The 17148-nt window shown below is 46.6% G+C and overlaps 1 protein-coding gene across 1 annotated transcript in view; it reads right to left on the reverse strand.

The window, feature by feature from the left end:
* Nucleotides 1-17148, reverse strand: part of ABCA1 (ATP binding cassette subfamily A member 1) — a 92270-nt gene that overhangs the window by 44545 nt on the left and 30577 nt on the right. Inside the window, exons 4-8 of the mRNA XM_024208018.3 lie at nucleotides 16340-16531; nucleotides 10762-10848; nucleotides 2951-3191; nucleotides 2110-2249; nucleotides 1337-1453 (exon numbers count right to left, since the gene is read on the reverse strand). Coding sequence (XP_024063786.2) covers nucleotides 1337-1453; nucleotides 2110-2249; nucleotides 2951-3191; nucleotides 10762-10848; nucleotides 16340-16531 — 777 coding nt within the window. The remainder of the gene's footprint in view (nucleotides 1-1336; nucleotides 1454-2109; nucleotides 2250-2950; nucleotides 3192-10761; nucleotides 10849-16339; nucleotides 16532-17148) is intronic.

Here is a 17148-nt window from a genome sequence, read left to right on the forward strand (position 1 = left end):
ACTGTTCTAAAGGGCCTGATTCATCACTGCGCCACTCCAGTTTTCCCTCGCTGTAACTCCCGTGGGGAAGGTGCCGATGGTCTGACTTGGAGTCCACCCGATCAATGGAGCTATGCCAGCATGTAAGCCCAGTAATGCAGCAGCAAACCAGGCCCCTGATATTTATTTTATACGTTAGGCCTGTTTCTCTTCTTGCTTACACGGGTGTAAACCAGGAGTTACTCCGCTGAAGCCAAGGGATTTATAACAAAGGTGGGAGATCATATTCAGACTCACTGCTCCTTCAGGTAAGTCAGCACGGCAACATTTGCTCTTCCACAAATGTAAGCATACCATGCAATTCAAAATGAGCCCAATCCTGCCGGATGCCTCACTTCAGCCCCCAGTTCCCATGGCACTCAATGGGATCAGAGGGTGCTTGACACCTCCCAGGATCAGTCCTTGGTTTGTGACTGCTTTCTACAAGGTCTACCTCATGCTAACACCAAGACAGCAGTTGCCCTGGTACTTACGAGCATTTGCTGTTACAAAGGAGAACACAGCATAGCAAGTTAAATGTGTCGGGAACCCTGCTCTCCAGGTTATACACATGTAATAGTCAGCAGTGAAGAAGAAAGAGCGGATCCCAGGCAAGGCAGATGGAAAGCAGTGGTTAATCATGCTCTGCTTCAGTTCACGGCACTGTGTGACATGATTACAGGGCGCTCATATGTCACATACTGTACTTAAAAATCCCTTGTTCTCAACTCAGATGGGCCAGATCCTCAACTGATGTAAACTGGTGCAACTCCAGTGAAGTCAGTGGAGCTCTGCTGATTTACACCAGTGGAGGAACTGACCCAGTTGTGTCTAGTTCATTATTCAATTCTCATTTCACGTACACACAGTTTCAGACAAAGCTAAAACCTTCCTTCTCGAATCCTGCTGTAGCACTGCACTGGCAGGAGCTGCCATGCAAGAGAACTTGTCTCAAGGAATGACCATGTAGTGTTGTGCATACAGCTCAGGACTGAAGTGCCAGTCACATCCCCAAAATAAACACTTTAGGCAAGGACAAAGTTATCTGAGAAACGTAAAGTATGTCTACACTGTAATTAACCCCCTCTGGCTGGCCCAGGCTAGCTGGCTCGGGGTCAGCCTAAGGGGCTGTTTAATTGCAGTGTAGACTCGGGTGCTCTGGGACACTCCTACCTCAGTGTCCTAGAGCCCAAGCTCCAGCACGAGTCAGAATGTCTACACCACAATTGAACAGTCCCTTAGTCTGAGTCAGCTGACATGGGCCAGCCGCAGGGGTTTCACTGCAGTGCAGACATACCCACAGTGACGGCATACTGACCCGGATCAGATCCATTTCCTGGCTGCTTTCCATGAACGTCCAAATCTTCGGGCTTATCTCCTCCCACATCCCTCCTAGGTCCCGGAACACACCCAGCTCCTGGAAAGTCCTGTTCACCTGCCAGCAAAGGGGAAGGATTATTCCAAAATTTCAGCATTGCAGGTCGGAGCAGCAGCAGGCCAGGTAGGCAGAGTGCAAATCTAGGCACTGCGCTGCCCAAGTTTTATTGGTAACGTGGTAGCTACAGCAAGGAGAAAAATCACACGTGTTTGAAAATAAAAATATCACAAGCTAGTACATTTGTGTGCCCAGGATCTCAATGCCTTTGTAGGCCACTTTAAAGGGCTGAATTATGTCTGGCTCTTTCATGAGTGTGCACGGGGAGCAGTGTACAAAAACCCTGCCCCCCCCCCCCACTCCCACTTTTCATGTCAGGGCCATTCAGGAAAGCACTTGGACTGCTGCTTCCCAGTGCTCCCAGAAGTGAGTGTCTCTCCAAAGGAGGTGGGAAGGAGACGCAGCATGGGTATCCCCCAGCCACCCCTCCTGTCTTCCAGCCCCCTTTTCTCTGTGAGGCTTCAGCAGAGAACATAGATCAGCTCTGCGCTACAGGACAATAACCTTTATACTTGAGGGGTGTTCCCTGGGCCGGTTACACCAGCAGTAGGGCCAAATTAAACCATCTCCGCAGTACAAAGCTGTGAACTGCACGGATGGGTCTGGCCCCGTCTCTTCGGTGCTGCTTATATAGGGGACAGGGTTCCATAGCCTACCTCAGTCATGACCCGCCTCGTGACCGGGGTGTCAGGAGTGTACAGGATCTTCCCAATAAGCAAAGGCTTCAGAGCCCTCCAAATAATTCGGGAAAGCGGACTGGATTCAAGATTCTTCAGCAGCTCATTGCAATAGGGTGCTAAACAGGGAGAGAACATGCATGAGCTAAGCTAGAGACACGGTATCGAACAGCTCAAAGGCACTTATTCATGGGCAAGCGTGTCACACACGTGTGCATTTTAAAAACAGAAATATCTGAGCCAAGAGAGTTGGAGTTAAAAAGAACCCACCCTGAGCTGCACAGCTTGACCAGAAACCCAATGCCTCTCACTGGGTCTGGAGCTCTGAAAGTCACCAAGGGGCATCTGCAAGCATCCATCGTGAAAACCAGGCCCCCGTGCAAAGCGAGCGCTGCTCACTGATTACAAAGCACAGTTCAATCCAAAGAGCACATCAAAGGCCCAATTTTCAAAGGGTCAGTAGCCAGATCGGCAGCAGAGCTCAGCACCCCATGTGCACCCCCAGGGCAGAGCACTTTGCAAATCCAACCCATGGTAGCACTCCCAAGGCCCAACGCAAAGCCTAGATTAGTCAGTGGGAGCCTTCAGTGGGCTCTGGGTCAGGTCCTTACACTGCCATTATAAGAACATCTCACATCACATGGAACGGTCTCCGCTAGCCTATCACGCAGTATATGAGCATGTAAATACACACACGCCTTGAGTCATTATCTGGCTATCCTGTCACCCTGTGGGACAGTCTAGAGGAAGCGGAGGCCTCTAACGATTCACACACTCGTAACATGAATAGGCACGTTGGCCAGGACCGGGTCTCACTTACTTGTAGAATTATCATAGAAATTAGCTGCATCCTCCTCCGTGCTGTTGCCTCCAAACAGGGCTTTGTAGTTGTTGTCCTCGTACCAGTTGAGAGATTTGATTTTTAACCCTCCCCCCTCCGGATGGCCACACACGATCCGCGACACCGCCTGGTAGATCTGGGTAGAGGAGCTTGTGGAGTTCACATTGGTCAGAAACATCACCTCCTGCCTCATGTCACTCCAGCTCTTCATGCTCACCAGCTGCAATGCACGGGGACAAAAGGCTTGCTTATTTCATTTGCATGGAGCAGATATTTTGATATCAAAGCATTTGTCTCCACAAACACCGGATCTAATTTAATAAACCAGCTACGTGAAACAGACCTTGGAAAAGCAAAAGGGCACGATCAGTGGGGGGACCTTGCACTCAGGAAATGTCCCATGTATGCAGGGGGGTGGGGGCTGGCTTCTGTTGTGCCATCTCCTTTATTCTGCGTTTTTCAATGACATCGCAGAGAAAATCCTTAGCCCCTGCCCTCCCGTGAACTCCATTCCTTCTCATGGCTGCACCCCATTCCCATTCCAGCAGGGTCCCCTCATTTGGCGACAGAATGGGGGTGGGGGGGAGTGAGCCAGAAGGAGAGGCAGGCAAATAATAAAGAGTGAGTCAAACTAATCAGATGCAGCTTTGCAACATTCAGAGGCTGAGATACGGGACCCAATTCTCTACTGGTGTAAACTGGCATAGCTTCACTGAAGTCAATGGGCTTGTGCCAATTTACACCGGTAGAGAATTTGGCCCATGAGGTCAGATATCACTTTCCTCCCACCCTCCCTTTATCAACGGCATTCCCAGAAAATCCTTGATGGTCATGAGGCAAGTCCAGCTGCAGCTAAACTTCAGGGTCACAACAGGGATCTTCATTGCCTCCGCAACCATTAAAACCAGCCAAACATTACAAGGCGCCTCCCTTGGCATCTTCCCTAACACAAGGTGCAGGGGCATTAACACTACAGATTGGCTAGGAGGAGTCTATCCTCCACCAGAAACAGTCTCCATCTCTCTGACATTAGCATCCATGTCCACTCACTTACAAAGTGATGCGAATACACACACCACAGGACCGGCCTATGACACTACAGTAATATGCTGTGCTTTGAGAGAGAAGGCCAGATACCCAGACTGTGTAAAATGGCACGTCTCCACTGATGTCCATTTCTACCAGCTCACAATCTAGCCTGTAATGCTTCAGACCATTATTTTCAGAGCTGCAGCTCCCATTAACTTCAACTGGAGCTGGGCACGATGGACACCTTTGGAAAATATCAGGCCACCTTAACTAGAGGTGTTGCTATATTCGCCACCTATTGTAACAACAACGACGCACGTTAGTATTGGTGAGCTGAACTGCTTCACTAGCAATGTGTAGAAGGGCTTTCTGAAATCTATCAGGAAGAAACTAAATTACACAGTAGCGAGAAGTGTTGGTCCCAGGATATGAGAGACACAAGGTGGGCGAGGTAATATCTTTTACTGGACCAGCGTCTGCTGGTCCAAGAGACGAGCTTTCGAGTTACACGTAGGAGAGTGATGAAGAGCTCTGTGTAGCTCGAAGGCTCATCTCTTTCACCAACAGAATTTGGTCCAGTAAAAGAGATTACCTCACCCACCTTGTCTCTGTAATAACTAGAAGGCACTACAGTATTGCTACCAAAATGCCTCCCACCCCCAACCCCAGACCTATAAACCTGCAGCTGCTCTCATGTTCTGAATTGCTAGCCAGTATGCTACGCTGATCATCTTGTTCCCTTCTTCCCTGCCCCCTCTCCTGATCTATACTGCACACCCCACTGCTTCACAGAGCTTTGATACAAACACAGGGGCCGGAAGCAGTGAAACCTGGAGATCCTGAAGAGCCTAGGCACCTGCAAAGGAAAGAGGGTTCACCCCAGGAATCCTGGGACAGCCTGGGGAGCTGGGCTCTCAAGACAGCTAATCAGCCTCTCCCTCCCCACTGGACCTACAGTTCCTTCCTGAGCTCCAATGGTCCTGAGTGGGGCATTTCTAGGCTTGGAAGAATCAGATTTTTGTTGGTAAATGTCGATTTCTCTGTATCCACGCCAGGGGCGGCTCTATGTTTTTTGCCGCCCCAAGCACGGCAGTCAGGCGCCCTTTGGTGGCGCACCTGCGAGCGGTCCACGGTCACGCGGATTCAGCGTGTTTCTGTGGGTGATCTGCTGGTCCCGCGGCTTCGGCGTACCCGCAGCCGAATTGCCGCCGAATCCGCGGGACCGGCGCACCTCCCACAGGCACGCCGCCGAAGGCCGCCTGACTGCCGCCCTCACAGCGACCGGCAGGCTGCCCCCCGGGGCTTGCCGCCCCTGGCACGCGCTTGGTGCGCTGGTGCCTGGAGCTGCCCCATATCCACGCAAACCGATAAAAATATTTCCATTGTTAATAATCAAAATTTACAGACAGATAAAGTAGGAAAAATGCTGCTTAAAAACTTCTTACTCAAAATCCAGTGATTTAGACTCTTGAATTGGACTGGTTACAAATGGACTAGCGAACGAAGAGTAAACAGGTATGGTTTGTTTATTAAAGGATATTTATTATGTATATTTTGACATGTGATGTTGACAATCTGTGTTAACAGTTTAACCTTTAGATTTTTGAATCACAACGACTACTGTTGTTGGAGAATTGTCTGGCCTCTGCCCCCCAATTTCCCACAGTTGTGAAAATTTAAATTGATAAACATCTAAAAAAATGCTTTAAAAACATTGATATTATCCATCAACGTAATAAAGAAATAAAACTCTAATTCTGCCAAGCCTAAGTATAACACAGAGGCACATGGGAATGGCTGCCCAGGGGTTTCCAAGAGCAGGAGGGAAAGGAAACATGCCCCAGAGCTGTTGCAATTCTGTGACCCACTCTTCCACAACTTCTCTTGGCTTTTGCTTCTGTCAACTAGCATAAGTGGAATGGATGCATCCTGCCCAAAGTCAGCACCCAGAATACCAGACATGTTTTAGCTAGACATAACACTGGTGTCTTTCTAGCCCATATATTTGTAATATAACACACAACAGCCATCCCTTTATGAGATTCACACAAGAATGCTAAGGGAGATTTTAACATTACAGATACTTCCTGGGCCATCGCTTTATTTCCATGGACCGTGACACAAAGTCAATCAGAGTGTAGCTGGCCTGCTAGTTCTGATGTACTGTGCCGCTTGATTTTGACACAGTCAAAAATGACAAAGCCCTGGACCAGAGCAAACCAAATTCACCCCGGAGGTTACACCACTGAAGTCAGTGGAGTTACGCTGGGGATGAGCTTGGCTGTTGAGTTTATTCCCAGAATTGTGGATGTTTTAGACATGTTCCAATGACTTGGCAAAAATTCAGCTGATGCTGATCAAGAGCCACTCCCATGTCACACACAAGAAGTTTGTTTATTTTTATCGATATGATGGGAGACAGATGAGACAACAAGCAAAGCCTTGGGGTTTGTTCCATATTTGCCTAATGTTAATGCCTTAGGCATATTTTAAATTTCTCCACTGCCCATTTGTTGTCTTGGTCTGCATCCCACCCCACCACATCTGGTGTCATTGTGCTCAACACAGCTTGGGGGAAGCAGACACCATGTGATACAATGGAAATAACCTTAGGTATACATCAGTAATTTTAGGTTTCAAAATGGCTAACTTTAATTTTGCTCTGGTTGACTCTTAAAAATAAGAATTGGACATATATGGCCAAGATTTTCAAAAGAGACTCGTGATTTTCAGTGCCCAACTCAAAGGCCTCATCTACACTAGAAAATTCACCCATTCCACTAAGCTAGTTAAAGCAGTATGATCCTCTTCCCCCCACACCCCTAATGTGGACACAGGTATAGCCATATAAAGGTGCTTTATACCTGTATAGCTGTTCTCATATGCAAAGGAGAATAACTATATACCAGTATAACTGTATTCACAATAGGGCTTTTACTGGTATAACTATATTGGTTAAAAAACAAAATCACCCCCCTAACTGACAGTTATACCTATCCAACTTCCAACCTTCAGCTAAGAGTTAGGCCAGGCCTAAACTACAAAAATGTACCAGCTCCACTACCGTATGCTGAGTCAAGGGTGTAATGAGGTGAGATCTGTGACTGATAGAAGCCTCTAGTGTAGATGCAGCTATCCTTGCAAAACTGTGCTTTTCCCAGTATAGCTTGTTTTGCTCTGGGTGGCTGGAATAAGCTATACTGGAAAAAGCACAGCTTTGCCTGTCTGAGTTATGTCCACACTAGGAGCTCTTTGCCAACGTAGCATAGTGGTATAGCTATAGTGGTAAAGCCCAGTGTAGACTTGACCTTAGAGAAGGGCCTTTCTGAAAGTTCTGGGCACCCATTGTCTGAAATCAGCCCGCTTTGGCTCGAGCTGGACACCCAAAAACCACTAGTCACTTCTGACTATCTTGGACATACATATACACAGGGGTATATTGATCTAGCAGTCTGGGATGACTCACTGATTGGTAAAGAGAGAGATGAGATGAATAAAACAGACAGACTAGATTTGGCTGAGTAGTAATGCTGGCAGTTCGAGTCTCATTTACTCTACTCTTTATAGCTCCTTGTAGTTTGTATTTCCTTTCTAAATGTCTCCTGTCGCTTATTTCTGACAAAACCACAGTGGGCAAACTACAGAACACTCGAGAGCGAAACTACTCCCCCCATTGGCCTGGGGACGTACAGAAACACGCTGTGATGGTCACAAACCCTGCATCTCAATATGCCACTGCCCGAGCAGGGTAATCAGTAGGCCTCTGTTAAGCACTGGAGACGCCTGAAGGCATAACAGGTAAGAAGCTGGCTGCCGTGTATCACCTATCATTAAGATTTCATATGGCTAGCTGACCGCTCCACTGCATTCAACATTGAAGGCTACATTACGATGGCAGTAAGGGATGGTTCTAATCTCAGGAAAGCCGCAATGCATATCCCACATCGCAGAGCAGGATCTCGTTGAAAAGCTTTTACTGAAAGCAACACAAGCAGGGAGATGTGGCTTTCTGCAGCTCATTCTCAGTTCACCTGGCTGCGCCCTGAGCTTTGCATCATTCGCACTGAGTGAGACAAGCAGTCACTCCACTGAAGGCAGTGGAGTTGCATCTGTGCAAAATGTACCACAATCAGCTAAAGTGGGGAAATGGGAGAGAGGAGGAATGAACATGTGTTTAGAGCTGGACTGAAAACTCAACTGGCAAGTCTCAGCCTGATGTACGTGGTTTTATAATGCAGAAAACAGGCTTTATAGAGGGAACATGACTGAGAAGCAACCTGACCTAGGGGCTAGGGCACTGGACTGAGGGTTCAGTTCCCAGCCCTGCCACTGATCTGCTCGATGACCTTGGGCAAGTCACTTCACCTCTGTGCCTCAGTTTCCCCTCCTATCCTATATGTCTGTTTAGACTGCAAGCTTTTTGTGACAAGAACTGTCTCTTACTACGTGTACATAAAACACCCGAGCTCAGATGGGGCCTATAGGGTATGTTTAACACTGCAATACCTCTGCGGCTGGCCCATGTCTGCTGACATGGGTTTGGGGGCTATAAAATTGTGGTGTAGACGTCCAGGCTCAGGCTGGCGCCTGGGTTTTGGGACCCAACAAGCTGGGAGGGACCCAGAGCCTGGGCTCCAAACAGCTACACCGTAATTTTATAGCCCCACAGTGTGAGCCCCACAAGCTCGGGCCAGCTGCAGGTGTTTAATTGCAGTGTAGACATACCCTTACAAGCTATCATAATACAAATAAATAATAATTCAATCTATCAGACCCTGCCATTAAAAAACAAAAATCATTTGTGCGAGCAGCTTTGTTCAGTCTTTAGGACTGTGAAATTTCAAATAGTAGCCATGTGAGGAGTTATGTCGATTTATAACCGCTGAGGATCTGGCCCATGCATATTTTTCAGAATACTCGGCTCGTTCTCCACTGCAGCCTGGGAGCCTCTAACCAACAGGTGCAGGCTAGGAAAGATTCAGCATGTAGGTTGAATTGGAAACTTGTCCGAAGACTGGGATCGGGATTGCCCCCATGTTCAGAGCCAGGGATCTAGTTCAGTCCCTTTGCCAGAAAGACTAGGGGATGTGATGCAAATAATAGTTTTCTCCTTTCCCCAATGCCTGCTGCTAGATCAACAAGGGAATGAATCCTCCTTCCCCATTTGTCACACAGCAGTCAGCACCCCAAACAATGAAATGTAACTTTCGGTCAGGCAATCTGGGAGGCTAATGCAACAGGCGCTGCAGAGAAAAGGCTGCCGTTGTTTGCACTGGAATAGGGGGAAAGAAAGGTACTCCTACCCAGGAGAGCTGTCAAGCAAAAGGCACGTTACTCAGGGAGTTTTCAGCCACATCAGCAAAGAGAACATCACATGGTTTCAATTATTTTTACCCCCAGGCAAAAAAAATAAAAAGAGGCCCGAGTGCTGTAACAGGAAACAGCTGTAACCCGCCCCCGAAGCCAGGCTCTTAGGAGAGCCTCTTCTGCTAACGGCTACAGCTTTGCCTTGATTCCAAACGGACGCTGATCTTGGAATCTTCTTGTTCATTTCATCGTAAATGGGAACCGCTGCAGGTCCTAGGATTGGGCAGGGAACATGTCCAAGGAAGAGTTGGTGGGCACGTGCCAGCTTCTAACGCCCTCCCCTCTACGGCTCAGTAACCTGAGGTGACCTCAGCTTTCTCAGGCTCTAAGAGGTTACTCCAGTTCATGGCTGTAGGGCTCTCTTTCCCCGATGAAGAATAATGGGGAGGAGGGGGATGGTATTGTTTAGCTTAAATGGCGACTTCTCCAAGAGAGAAAACACATGTTAGAATAATAAAAAGCCTGTCACAGTCAGCACAATCTGAGCTAAAGTAAGATAGCTCACTTCTTATTGCTATTTATATTCTCAGAGGGCCAGCAGCCCCAGTCCTGGAACAGGGCCCCACTGCGCTGTGCCGTACCGTACAAATACAGAACAAAGGCAGTCCCTGCTCCAAGGAGCTAGCTCTAAAAATATAGCTGGGGGCTGGTCCAGCACTAAGCACTTAGGGCTGATTTTTCACCATTTCACCCACAAAAATGTTTTTTTTCAATCCATAAAATTGTCATTTACACGTGCAAATTTGTCACATTATTATTTGTATTTATATTCTGACAGAGCCTGGAGGGCCCCAAGCAGGATCAGGTTCCCACTATGCTAGATGCTTGACAAATATAGATGAGACAAGCAACAAATACGTAACTGTCCAAAAGTCCAGCGCTAGTAAATTACAACATCAACCTAGTTTTCCCGCTCATAACTCCTTGTCTCTCCCTGAGACCAGCTGCTGAAACCAACTTATATCACCTCCACCACTGCTCACATCTGTGAGCAAAACGCATTACACCGGCTCGCGCCCACGGCCCCCGTCCAGGGCACAGCAAGCATTCTGTTTATTTTGCCAGTGCAATGATTGTTCCTGCCTTGGAAAAGCTGGCTCTGAAAAGCAAATGTAGGACACGGTGCATATCACAGATATTTCCGAGTTCTTCCTTCAGGTCCCTCAGAAGACCAAATCTGTAGCTGCCCGGCTCAAAGGACTCCCACTGACTTCCCTCGGAGTTCTGGGCACAAAGGTGCTACAAAGTAGGGCCTTTCTTTATTAAAGGGAAAAAAGCTGGAAGGCAGGTGCAGGTTACTGAGCAGCTTTGTGCTTTGGGGAAGTCAATTTCAGGCTAGAAACGGTGATGGCAAAGAGAAGTTCTCCCTTCCAATGCAGGAAGGAGCAACTTACCTCTTTAACGAGCTTCCCAAGACTCTCCACCAAGGTCTCCATGGCTCCTGACAGATCGTGTAAGGAGGAATTGGAGGCGATTCCTTTCTGTAAGAGGAAAGAGAAATAGAAACTTGGGAGCACAAAAAAAAAAAAAAAAAAAACCAACAGGGAAACGCAAACCCTCAGGAACATTCAGATTCCGAGTCGGGTTTAGTGGACAGGGACTCAGGAGACCTGAGTCAATTCCCAGCTCAGCCACAGACTCCCTCTGTGCAACCTTTGGCAAGCTTCTTAATCTGCCCTGTGTCTCAGCTCTTCATCCATTAAGGGGGGTAATGAGGGTTGTGAGTTCAAACCTTGAGGGGGCCATTTAGGGATCTGGGGCAAAAATCTGTCTGGGGGATTGGTCCTGCTCTGAGCAGGGGGTTGGACTAGATGACCTCCTGAGGTCCCTTCCAACCCTGATATTCTATGATTCCCTTCCTCACAGGCTGGGGTGAGGAGAACAGCCATTAGTGAAGAATCCCATGCTTCAGTGAAGGGTATGTGTGGATAGGACTTGAGTTAGGGGCAACACTCAAGTTAACTTTGCTGTGAAGACAAGCCCTGAGTAAGAGATGCAGGAGCTGGTCATGTGCTTTTGACATTTCTCCCATGAAGGATGAGAATGGACAATTCACAGGCTGAATCGTGAGATTTTAAAAAATAATTTCTGCACAATATGCAATAAGAGATGTCAGCATTTTTTCAAGGGACACAATGTTCGCGTATATGTCACCTCGCCCTGCCACATGATACTTCAATGATTGCTTCTGGTAAGTAAATATGGCATCTGAGTCATATTTACTTTGCAATGGGAAACAATATTTGTCATAAACACTATTTCAACCAGGAAGTGGTAGACAAATCACGCATTTGGAATTTCTGTTATTACTGCCTAACATGATCCCTGCCCTATTGTTTAAGGGAAGGGTGATCTCATGCGGCTTCATCCCAGCACACTAAAAAGGACACACCAAGCCAGAGGTTCAAATGACGCTTGTATTTATATTAAAGAAAACCTTCTTTTCATAGGCAACTTTGCTCGCTGTGTTCAAGTAATTGGAATGTATGTATTATTCAGTGTTCTGTTTGGGCCAGGGCAATGACAAAATGCCACCCATGTCATTGAGAGAGACAAACACAATTGCTTTTTGTAGCCCTCACAGCTCTAGGGTGACCAGATGTCCCAATTTTATAGGGACAGTCCCGATTTTTGGGTCTTTTTCTTATATAGGCTCCTATTACCCCCCACTCCCGTCCCGATTTTTCACATTTGCTGTCTGGTCACCCTACACAGCTCCCTCATGGCCTCGTGCAACATGTGAATCACGGCAGAGCTACAGCTCACTGCCAAACCTGGAGACGTTTTCTGGGATGCCCCAACGCTGCAGAGTTCAAACCCGTTACTTAACACCCACACAAGCTGCCTCTCCATGCTGAATATTAGCACTGGAAAGATCTACACAGAGCAAAGTTCTTCCCTATGTGGGAAGGCCCCATTTTAACTTGTGTGGTTTACGGTCTCGTGGGGAAAACCCGCTCACAGAGATTGCGTCTCATTCTGTCAAGCGAAGGAGGGTTGGTCCCACATTTAAGTGGCAGGGGTATCCCTCCAGCACTGATCTCAGGGGATTAACTGAGGGCAAGGGCACTAGATTCCCCCTCCCCCGCCCTGGCTGCCTGCAGTCCCTGATTGGCATCGCTCTTCTTTACTCAGTCAGCAGCAGGCTCAACACTAGAGAAAAGTTTGAAGGAAACAGAAAATAAAATCCAGAAATGGCCCCTCCGCGCCCCCGTTTTTGAGCCAGCCCTGCCTAAAGCACTGCAAACTCTCTGCACACTGTGGGCACTACTCAAATACAGAATTAACCACAGCTACCCTGCAGGGCAGGCTCAACGCAGAGCGTCTAATACTGCATGTGGCAGGTCTCATCCATCATCCCAAAGAGCCTATCGAATGGGAAAGGCTTACATAGATCTCGACTGAATCTGCAGTTCAGCGATTGGTACTGCATTATGCCCAGGTGTGTTGCTTTCCTTGGACAATGAACATCCATTCAACAATGGCTTTTTGCCATCCAGCCAGCCATAATTTTGGGCTTTTTGATGATCCCTCCCAGAGTCCCTTCTGCAGTCCTGTCTAAACCGATTTGCCTGTCTAAGTGCTTATATAAGCCAAAGTATAACTAAGCGCATTTAATTTATCCTCTGTGAGGTTAGGAAACCCCATGATCGCCATTTTATAGGTGTGCAGCTGAGGTACAGAGACATTCGGGGCATGTCTACACTCCATCCGGGAGCAAGCCCCCAGCTGGGGCCCGCAGACGCCCGCTCAGGGGCTCACGTTGGTGCTCTAGAAATAGCTCTGTAGACGGTGCTTTGATGTTGCGGCTTGGGCTGGCGCTTGGGCTCTCAAACCCACTCCTGGCCCCAGGCTTCAGAGCATGTGCCCAGCCCGAGCCACAATGTCTACACTACTATTTTTAGGACCCGGGCTCACTCCCAGATGCCGCACAGACATGCCCAGAATCAAGGTCACAGCAGGGCAGTGGCAAAGATGGCAACCTGGATCTCAGTCCAGGGTTTTAACCACAACTGCCTCCCTCTATTCCTCTGTCCCCAGGCTTGGACAATTATTTGGGAAGTTCTCTATATGGAAAAATTTGTGAATATGAAGTATGGTAAAAATGAGCACCGTTTTTCTATCTGGCTTTCTTCTTCTTAATTGTGCTGAAATCTCACCAGCCAATTCATTGCACTTTGTACCACACTGATTTCCTTTGTAACATTAATTCTTCTCTTTTATGTAGAGCTGAACACACTCTCCAATGCAGAAAGACCAATGTCTCACTCGAGCCCTTAATGTGGGGCTTAAATGGGAGCTTGAGTTTTTCACAAAGTCCCTGAGGTGAAATTTACCCTAAATAGAGCTGCAAACTCATGGACCCTTCTTCTTCTTCTTCTTCTTCTTCTTCAGGGGTCTCCGAAAAGAAAATGATGAAAACTTGTAGCCAATTGAGCCATGTCTGTTTATGCCAGTTGAAAACATGGCCCAGAGTTTCTGTTATACTTGCATTACAGCCAGAGAGAGCTTTTAGTTACTAAAATGCCATTAAACAAAGACCTCCAGGGCATTTTTAAAAATGTAATTTACTTGGCCAATGAGCTTTTCAACACGGGTTTATGAGCTTTGTATAAGAAGCAGAGCAGAACTTGTTTCCAAGATTTCACCCTTAGGAAAATGCTGTTTTTATTGATACACTGCAAGTGAACAGACTCCTTTGTTCAAGAGTGGCAGAACGTTACCTCCTTTTCCAAGGATGTTATTGTAGGTCAAGGGACTGTTTAGCCATTAAGCCAGAGTGTTTCAAATGTGTGATGACCAATTCCTAGATTAATTTATTCAGTCCACATGGCCACATAGAGCACATGTATTTTGTTTAACTGATTCAGGCATTACAGCAACCTTCACCATTTTCCTTTGGAAAAATTATGCTTTGTGCTCCTAAGTAAGGTTGGCCGAATGCTCATCAGGTTCAGAATTGCTGGATTCAAGATTCTCTTAAGAAGCACAGAGCTTTCCTCTGAAGTCGAGATCAGAAGCAGACTTCTCAATACTGCACCCAATATCTATATTGTTCTTGCCCAGTGGCAGGAGCATAACAACTTATGGCTGCTCTTTTACTGATCAGAAACATAGGCTTAGATATGGCCAGTGTTTTTGTTTCTGCTGGGCTAAAGAATTCAGACTTTACTGAGGGTATGTCTACACTTACCCTACTTGTTGGCAATGTTCTCACTTTTATCCTTTTACGATCTTCGCTGCGAGAATATTCATAAGCTTGTCATTACAGAAAGCAAATTCTATAACCGAGGATGGTGGAAAATGAGGAAGTTGGGCCTGTACTGAGCGAGTTTGGCCAGAACCAGAATTCATTTAACGAGGAAGAAAACCTACAGGCCAACATTTCCAATGGGTGGCCTCCTTTTTCAGGGCCCAGTTTATTCTCAAGTAATTTGCTCCTGTATTTTGCATCTGCAATTGGATTGTGGGTGCAAATCTCAGTATTTGTACCCTCACCTACCTGACTGGGTGTAAACTGGGCAGTTAGAGGCACGTACTCAGACTGGCATCTGAAAATCTTTGGGCTCAAAGTGAGTGTGTCTGGAGATTTGGGAAGTGTAAACTGCCCAGGGAGAGAGAGGCTGGGCTGCAGCCATGTGAATGTTTACACGGCAGAGGGCCAGTAAAAGGCCTATAAATCACTTCAGTCCCATTCAACCCCACAAAATGCAAATTTCACTTATTATGAACACTCTAAATAACTGAAAATAACCTCAACTCAACCTCTCCTGTCCCCAGCCTGCTCTGAAATGCTTTCCTTCCCAGAGTCCTTTTCAAAATAGTTCATTTCTCTAGAGGAACAATTTTTGTGCTCTCTTTCCTCTGTCTGCTGTTACTTCATCTCTATGTATTCATTATTATGTCATTCTCGGTAGTAGCCTCTCTAGGTAAGGACAAAATGCACATGGAAGACATGTGCAAAACAGAACATGAATTACAGTAAAGTCAGGGCTGAAAGGTAATCTGATTCCAGTGCTTAATAATCAGCCTCTTTGATTGGGAAAACTCCAAGCAACTGATGCTTGACTATCTGTCCTATGAGGCATATCAAATCTGGATACCCACAGAGCAAGAGTGCTGAATTCCTCTATGCAGACAGTAGAGTATTTGTTTTATTGGACAACAAAGTGGGTTCCATAGGCCCTTTCTTCTCTGTGCTGCTGTTTCCAGTATCAACTTAATCAAGTTCTTTGTATGCTACCCAGACACTGTAGGTGCACAAAGAGCCGTCTGGGTTCCAAAATAAACAAGCATGTCTGTTGCAAATATCTTCACCAAGCACCTTAAGTTTACTTAAATATTGCAAACTGCATGGAGCTAAAATATTTTGGTACTGATCCAAAATCTATTAAAGTCAGTGGAAAGATTCCCCTTCACTTCAGTGGTCTTTGGATCTGGACCTAAAATCTCACGTGCGTGCGCGTGTGTTAAAGCTACTCAAAGAGTTTGGGTTGCCATTGGCTACAAGCTTCCTCATGTTGCAAACATATGAAAGCTCTAATGCTAAATAGGTTTCTGTCCGACATCTGTGGGTTCATTCCAACTGAGATGCAACATCTGATCAAAATACAGGAACAATGAATGGCCCATTTGTTACCATACGACATAAATATTTTTCTCCTGATAAATCAATGCAGAGACGCATGTTCACAGGCAATGTCCTCATTTAACATTTAATCAACAGAAAGCAGCAGTATGGCAGGAGAAAACTATATGATTAACTTGGGGGACTCAGAACCCTCTTCCATTTTCCTTATTGGCATTAAACAGTCTATTCCAAAAAATAAAGGCTCGTGTATTCTTGAACACCCCATCCCCATATTTCCCGAAAGCTTGTACAACCAAGCATTATATCATGCCCTTCATAAAGCACTAATTCCCAGCACTGATGCTCTCCCTTAGGAATCACTGTAAAGCCAGTGCACTCACCAGTATAGGCTTCAAAAGGTCTATATTGGCACGAAAGGCTTGCTCTGCTGCGTGGAGTTTTTCCTTAGGCATGGTGCAAAGGAAGGCTTCGCTGACCACCGCGACTATCGGGTTGTGGATTGTAACAAATTCAGACAGCTCTGACGCATTGCACAGATCTCTTAGCTGCATTCGATAGCCGGACAGGATGACCTGGGAACAGTTGTGAAATGATACAAAATGCCATCAATAAATCATTCTTGGCACTAAGCTAGTATCACTGAGTCAGAAATGATCATTTAGCTACATCATAATTCATAACATTCAAGGTTAGAAGGGAGAGGGTATTTCTCCCTAAGGATTTCATGGTTCTTAACCATGCATTACTCTGATTATGACAAAAGTATGTGGCCCCACTGAGTTCCATAGGAGAGTCCTACGGCTGAGCTATCTCCACCACTCCATGCAGATCCATACAGTAGTAGACTCCCTACTCTACATCAACTTCAATATATATTTGTTTGGGACCTGAGCCCCTCTAACAAGTTAAGGTTTGTGATCAAACCTAAGAAGTGTGGCAAAAGCAAGGAAGAAAGACCCAAAGCCTAAACTCCTGAGATATATCATCTGTAAGGCACATTCTCTAGCCTACAATTATTTGCAATCAGATTCCTCTTGCCTCACACACAGGTGTGCAAGGCCGAGAGTTGAGAGCACAAGAATCCTGCTATTTGTGCTCCTTGGCCCGATCCAAAGCCCACCAAAGTTAATGGAAAGACTCCCACAGACTTTAATGGGCTTTGTATCAAGACCTCTGAGCACAAAGGTGT

This window comes from Terrapene carolina, unplaced genomic scaffold, assembly GCF_002925995.2.
Source record: "Terrapene carolina triunguis isolate 2854851 unplaced genomic scaffold, T_m_triunguis-2.0 Scaffold94, whole genome shotgun sequence".
Lineage (NCBI taxonomy): Eukaryota > Metazoa > Chordata > Testudines > Emydidae > Terrapene > Terrapene triunguis.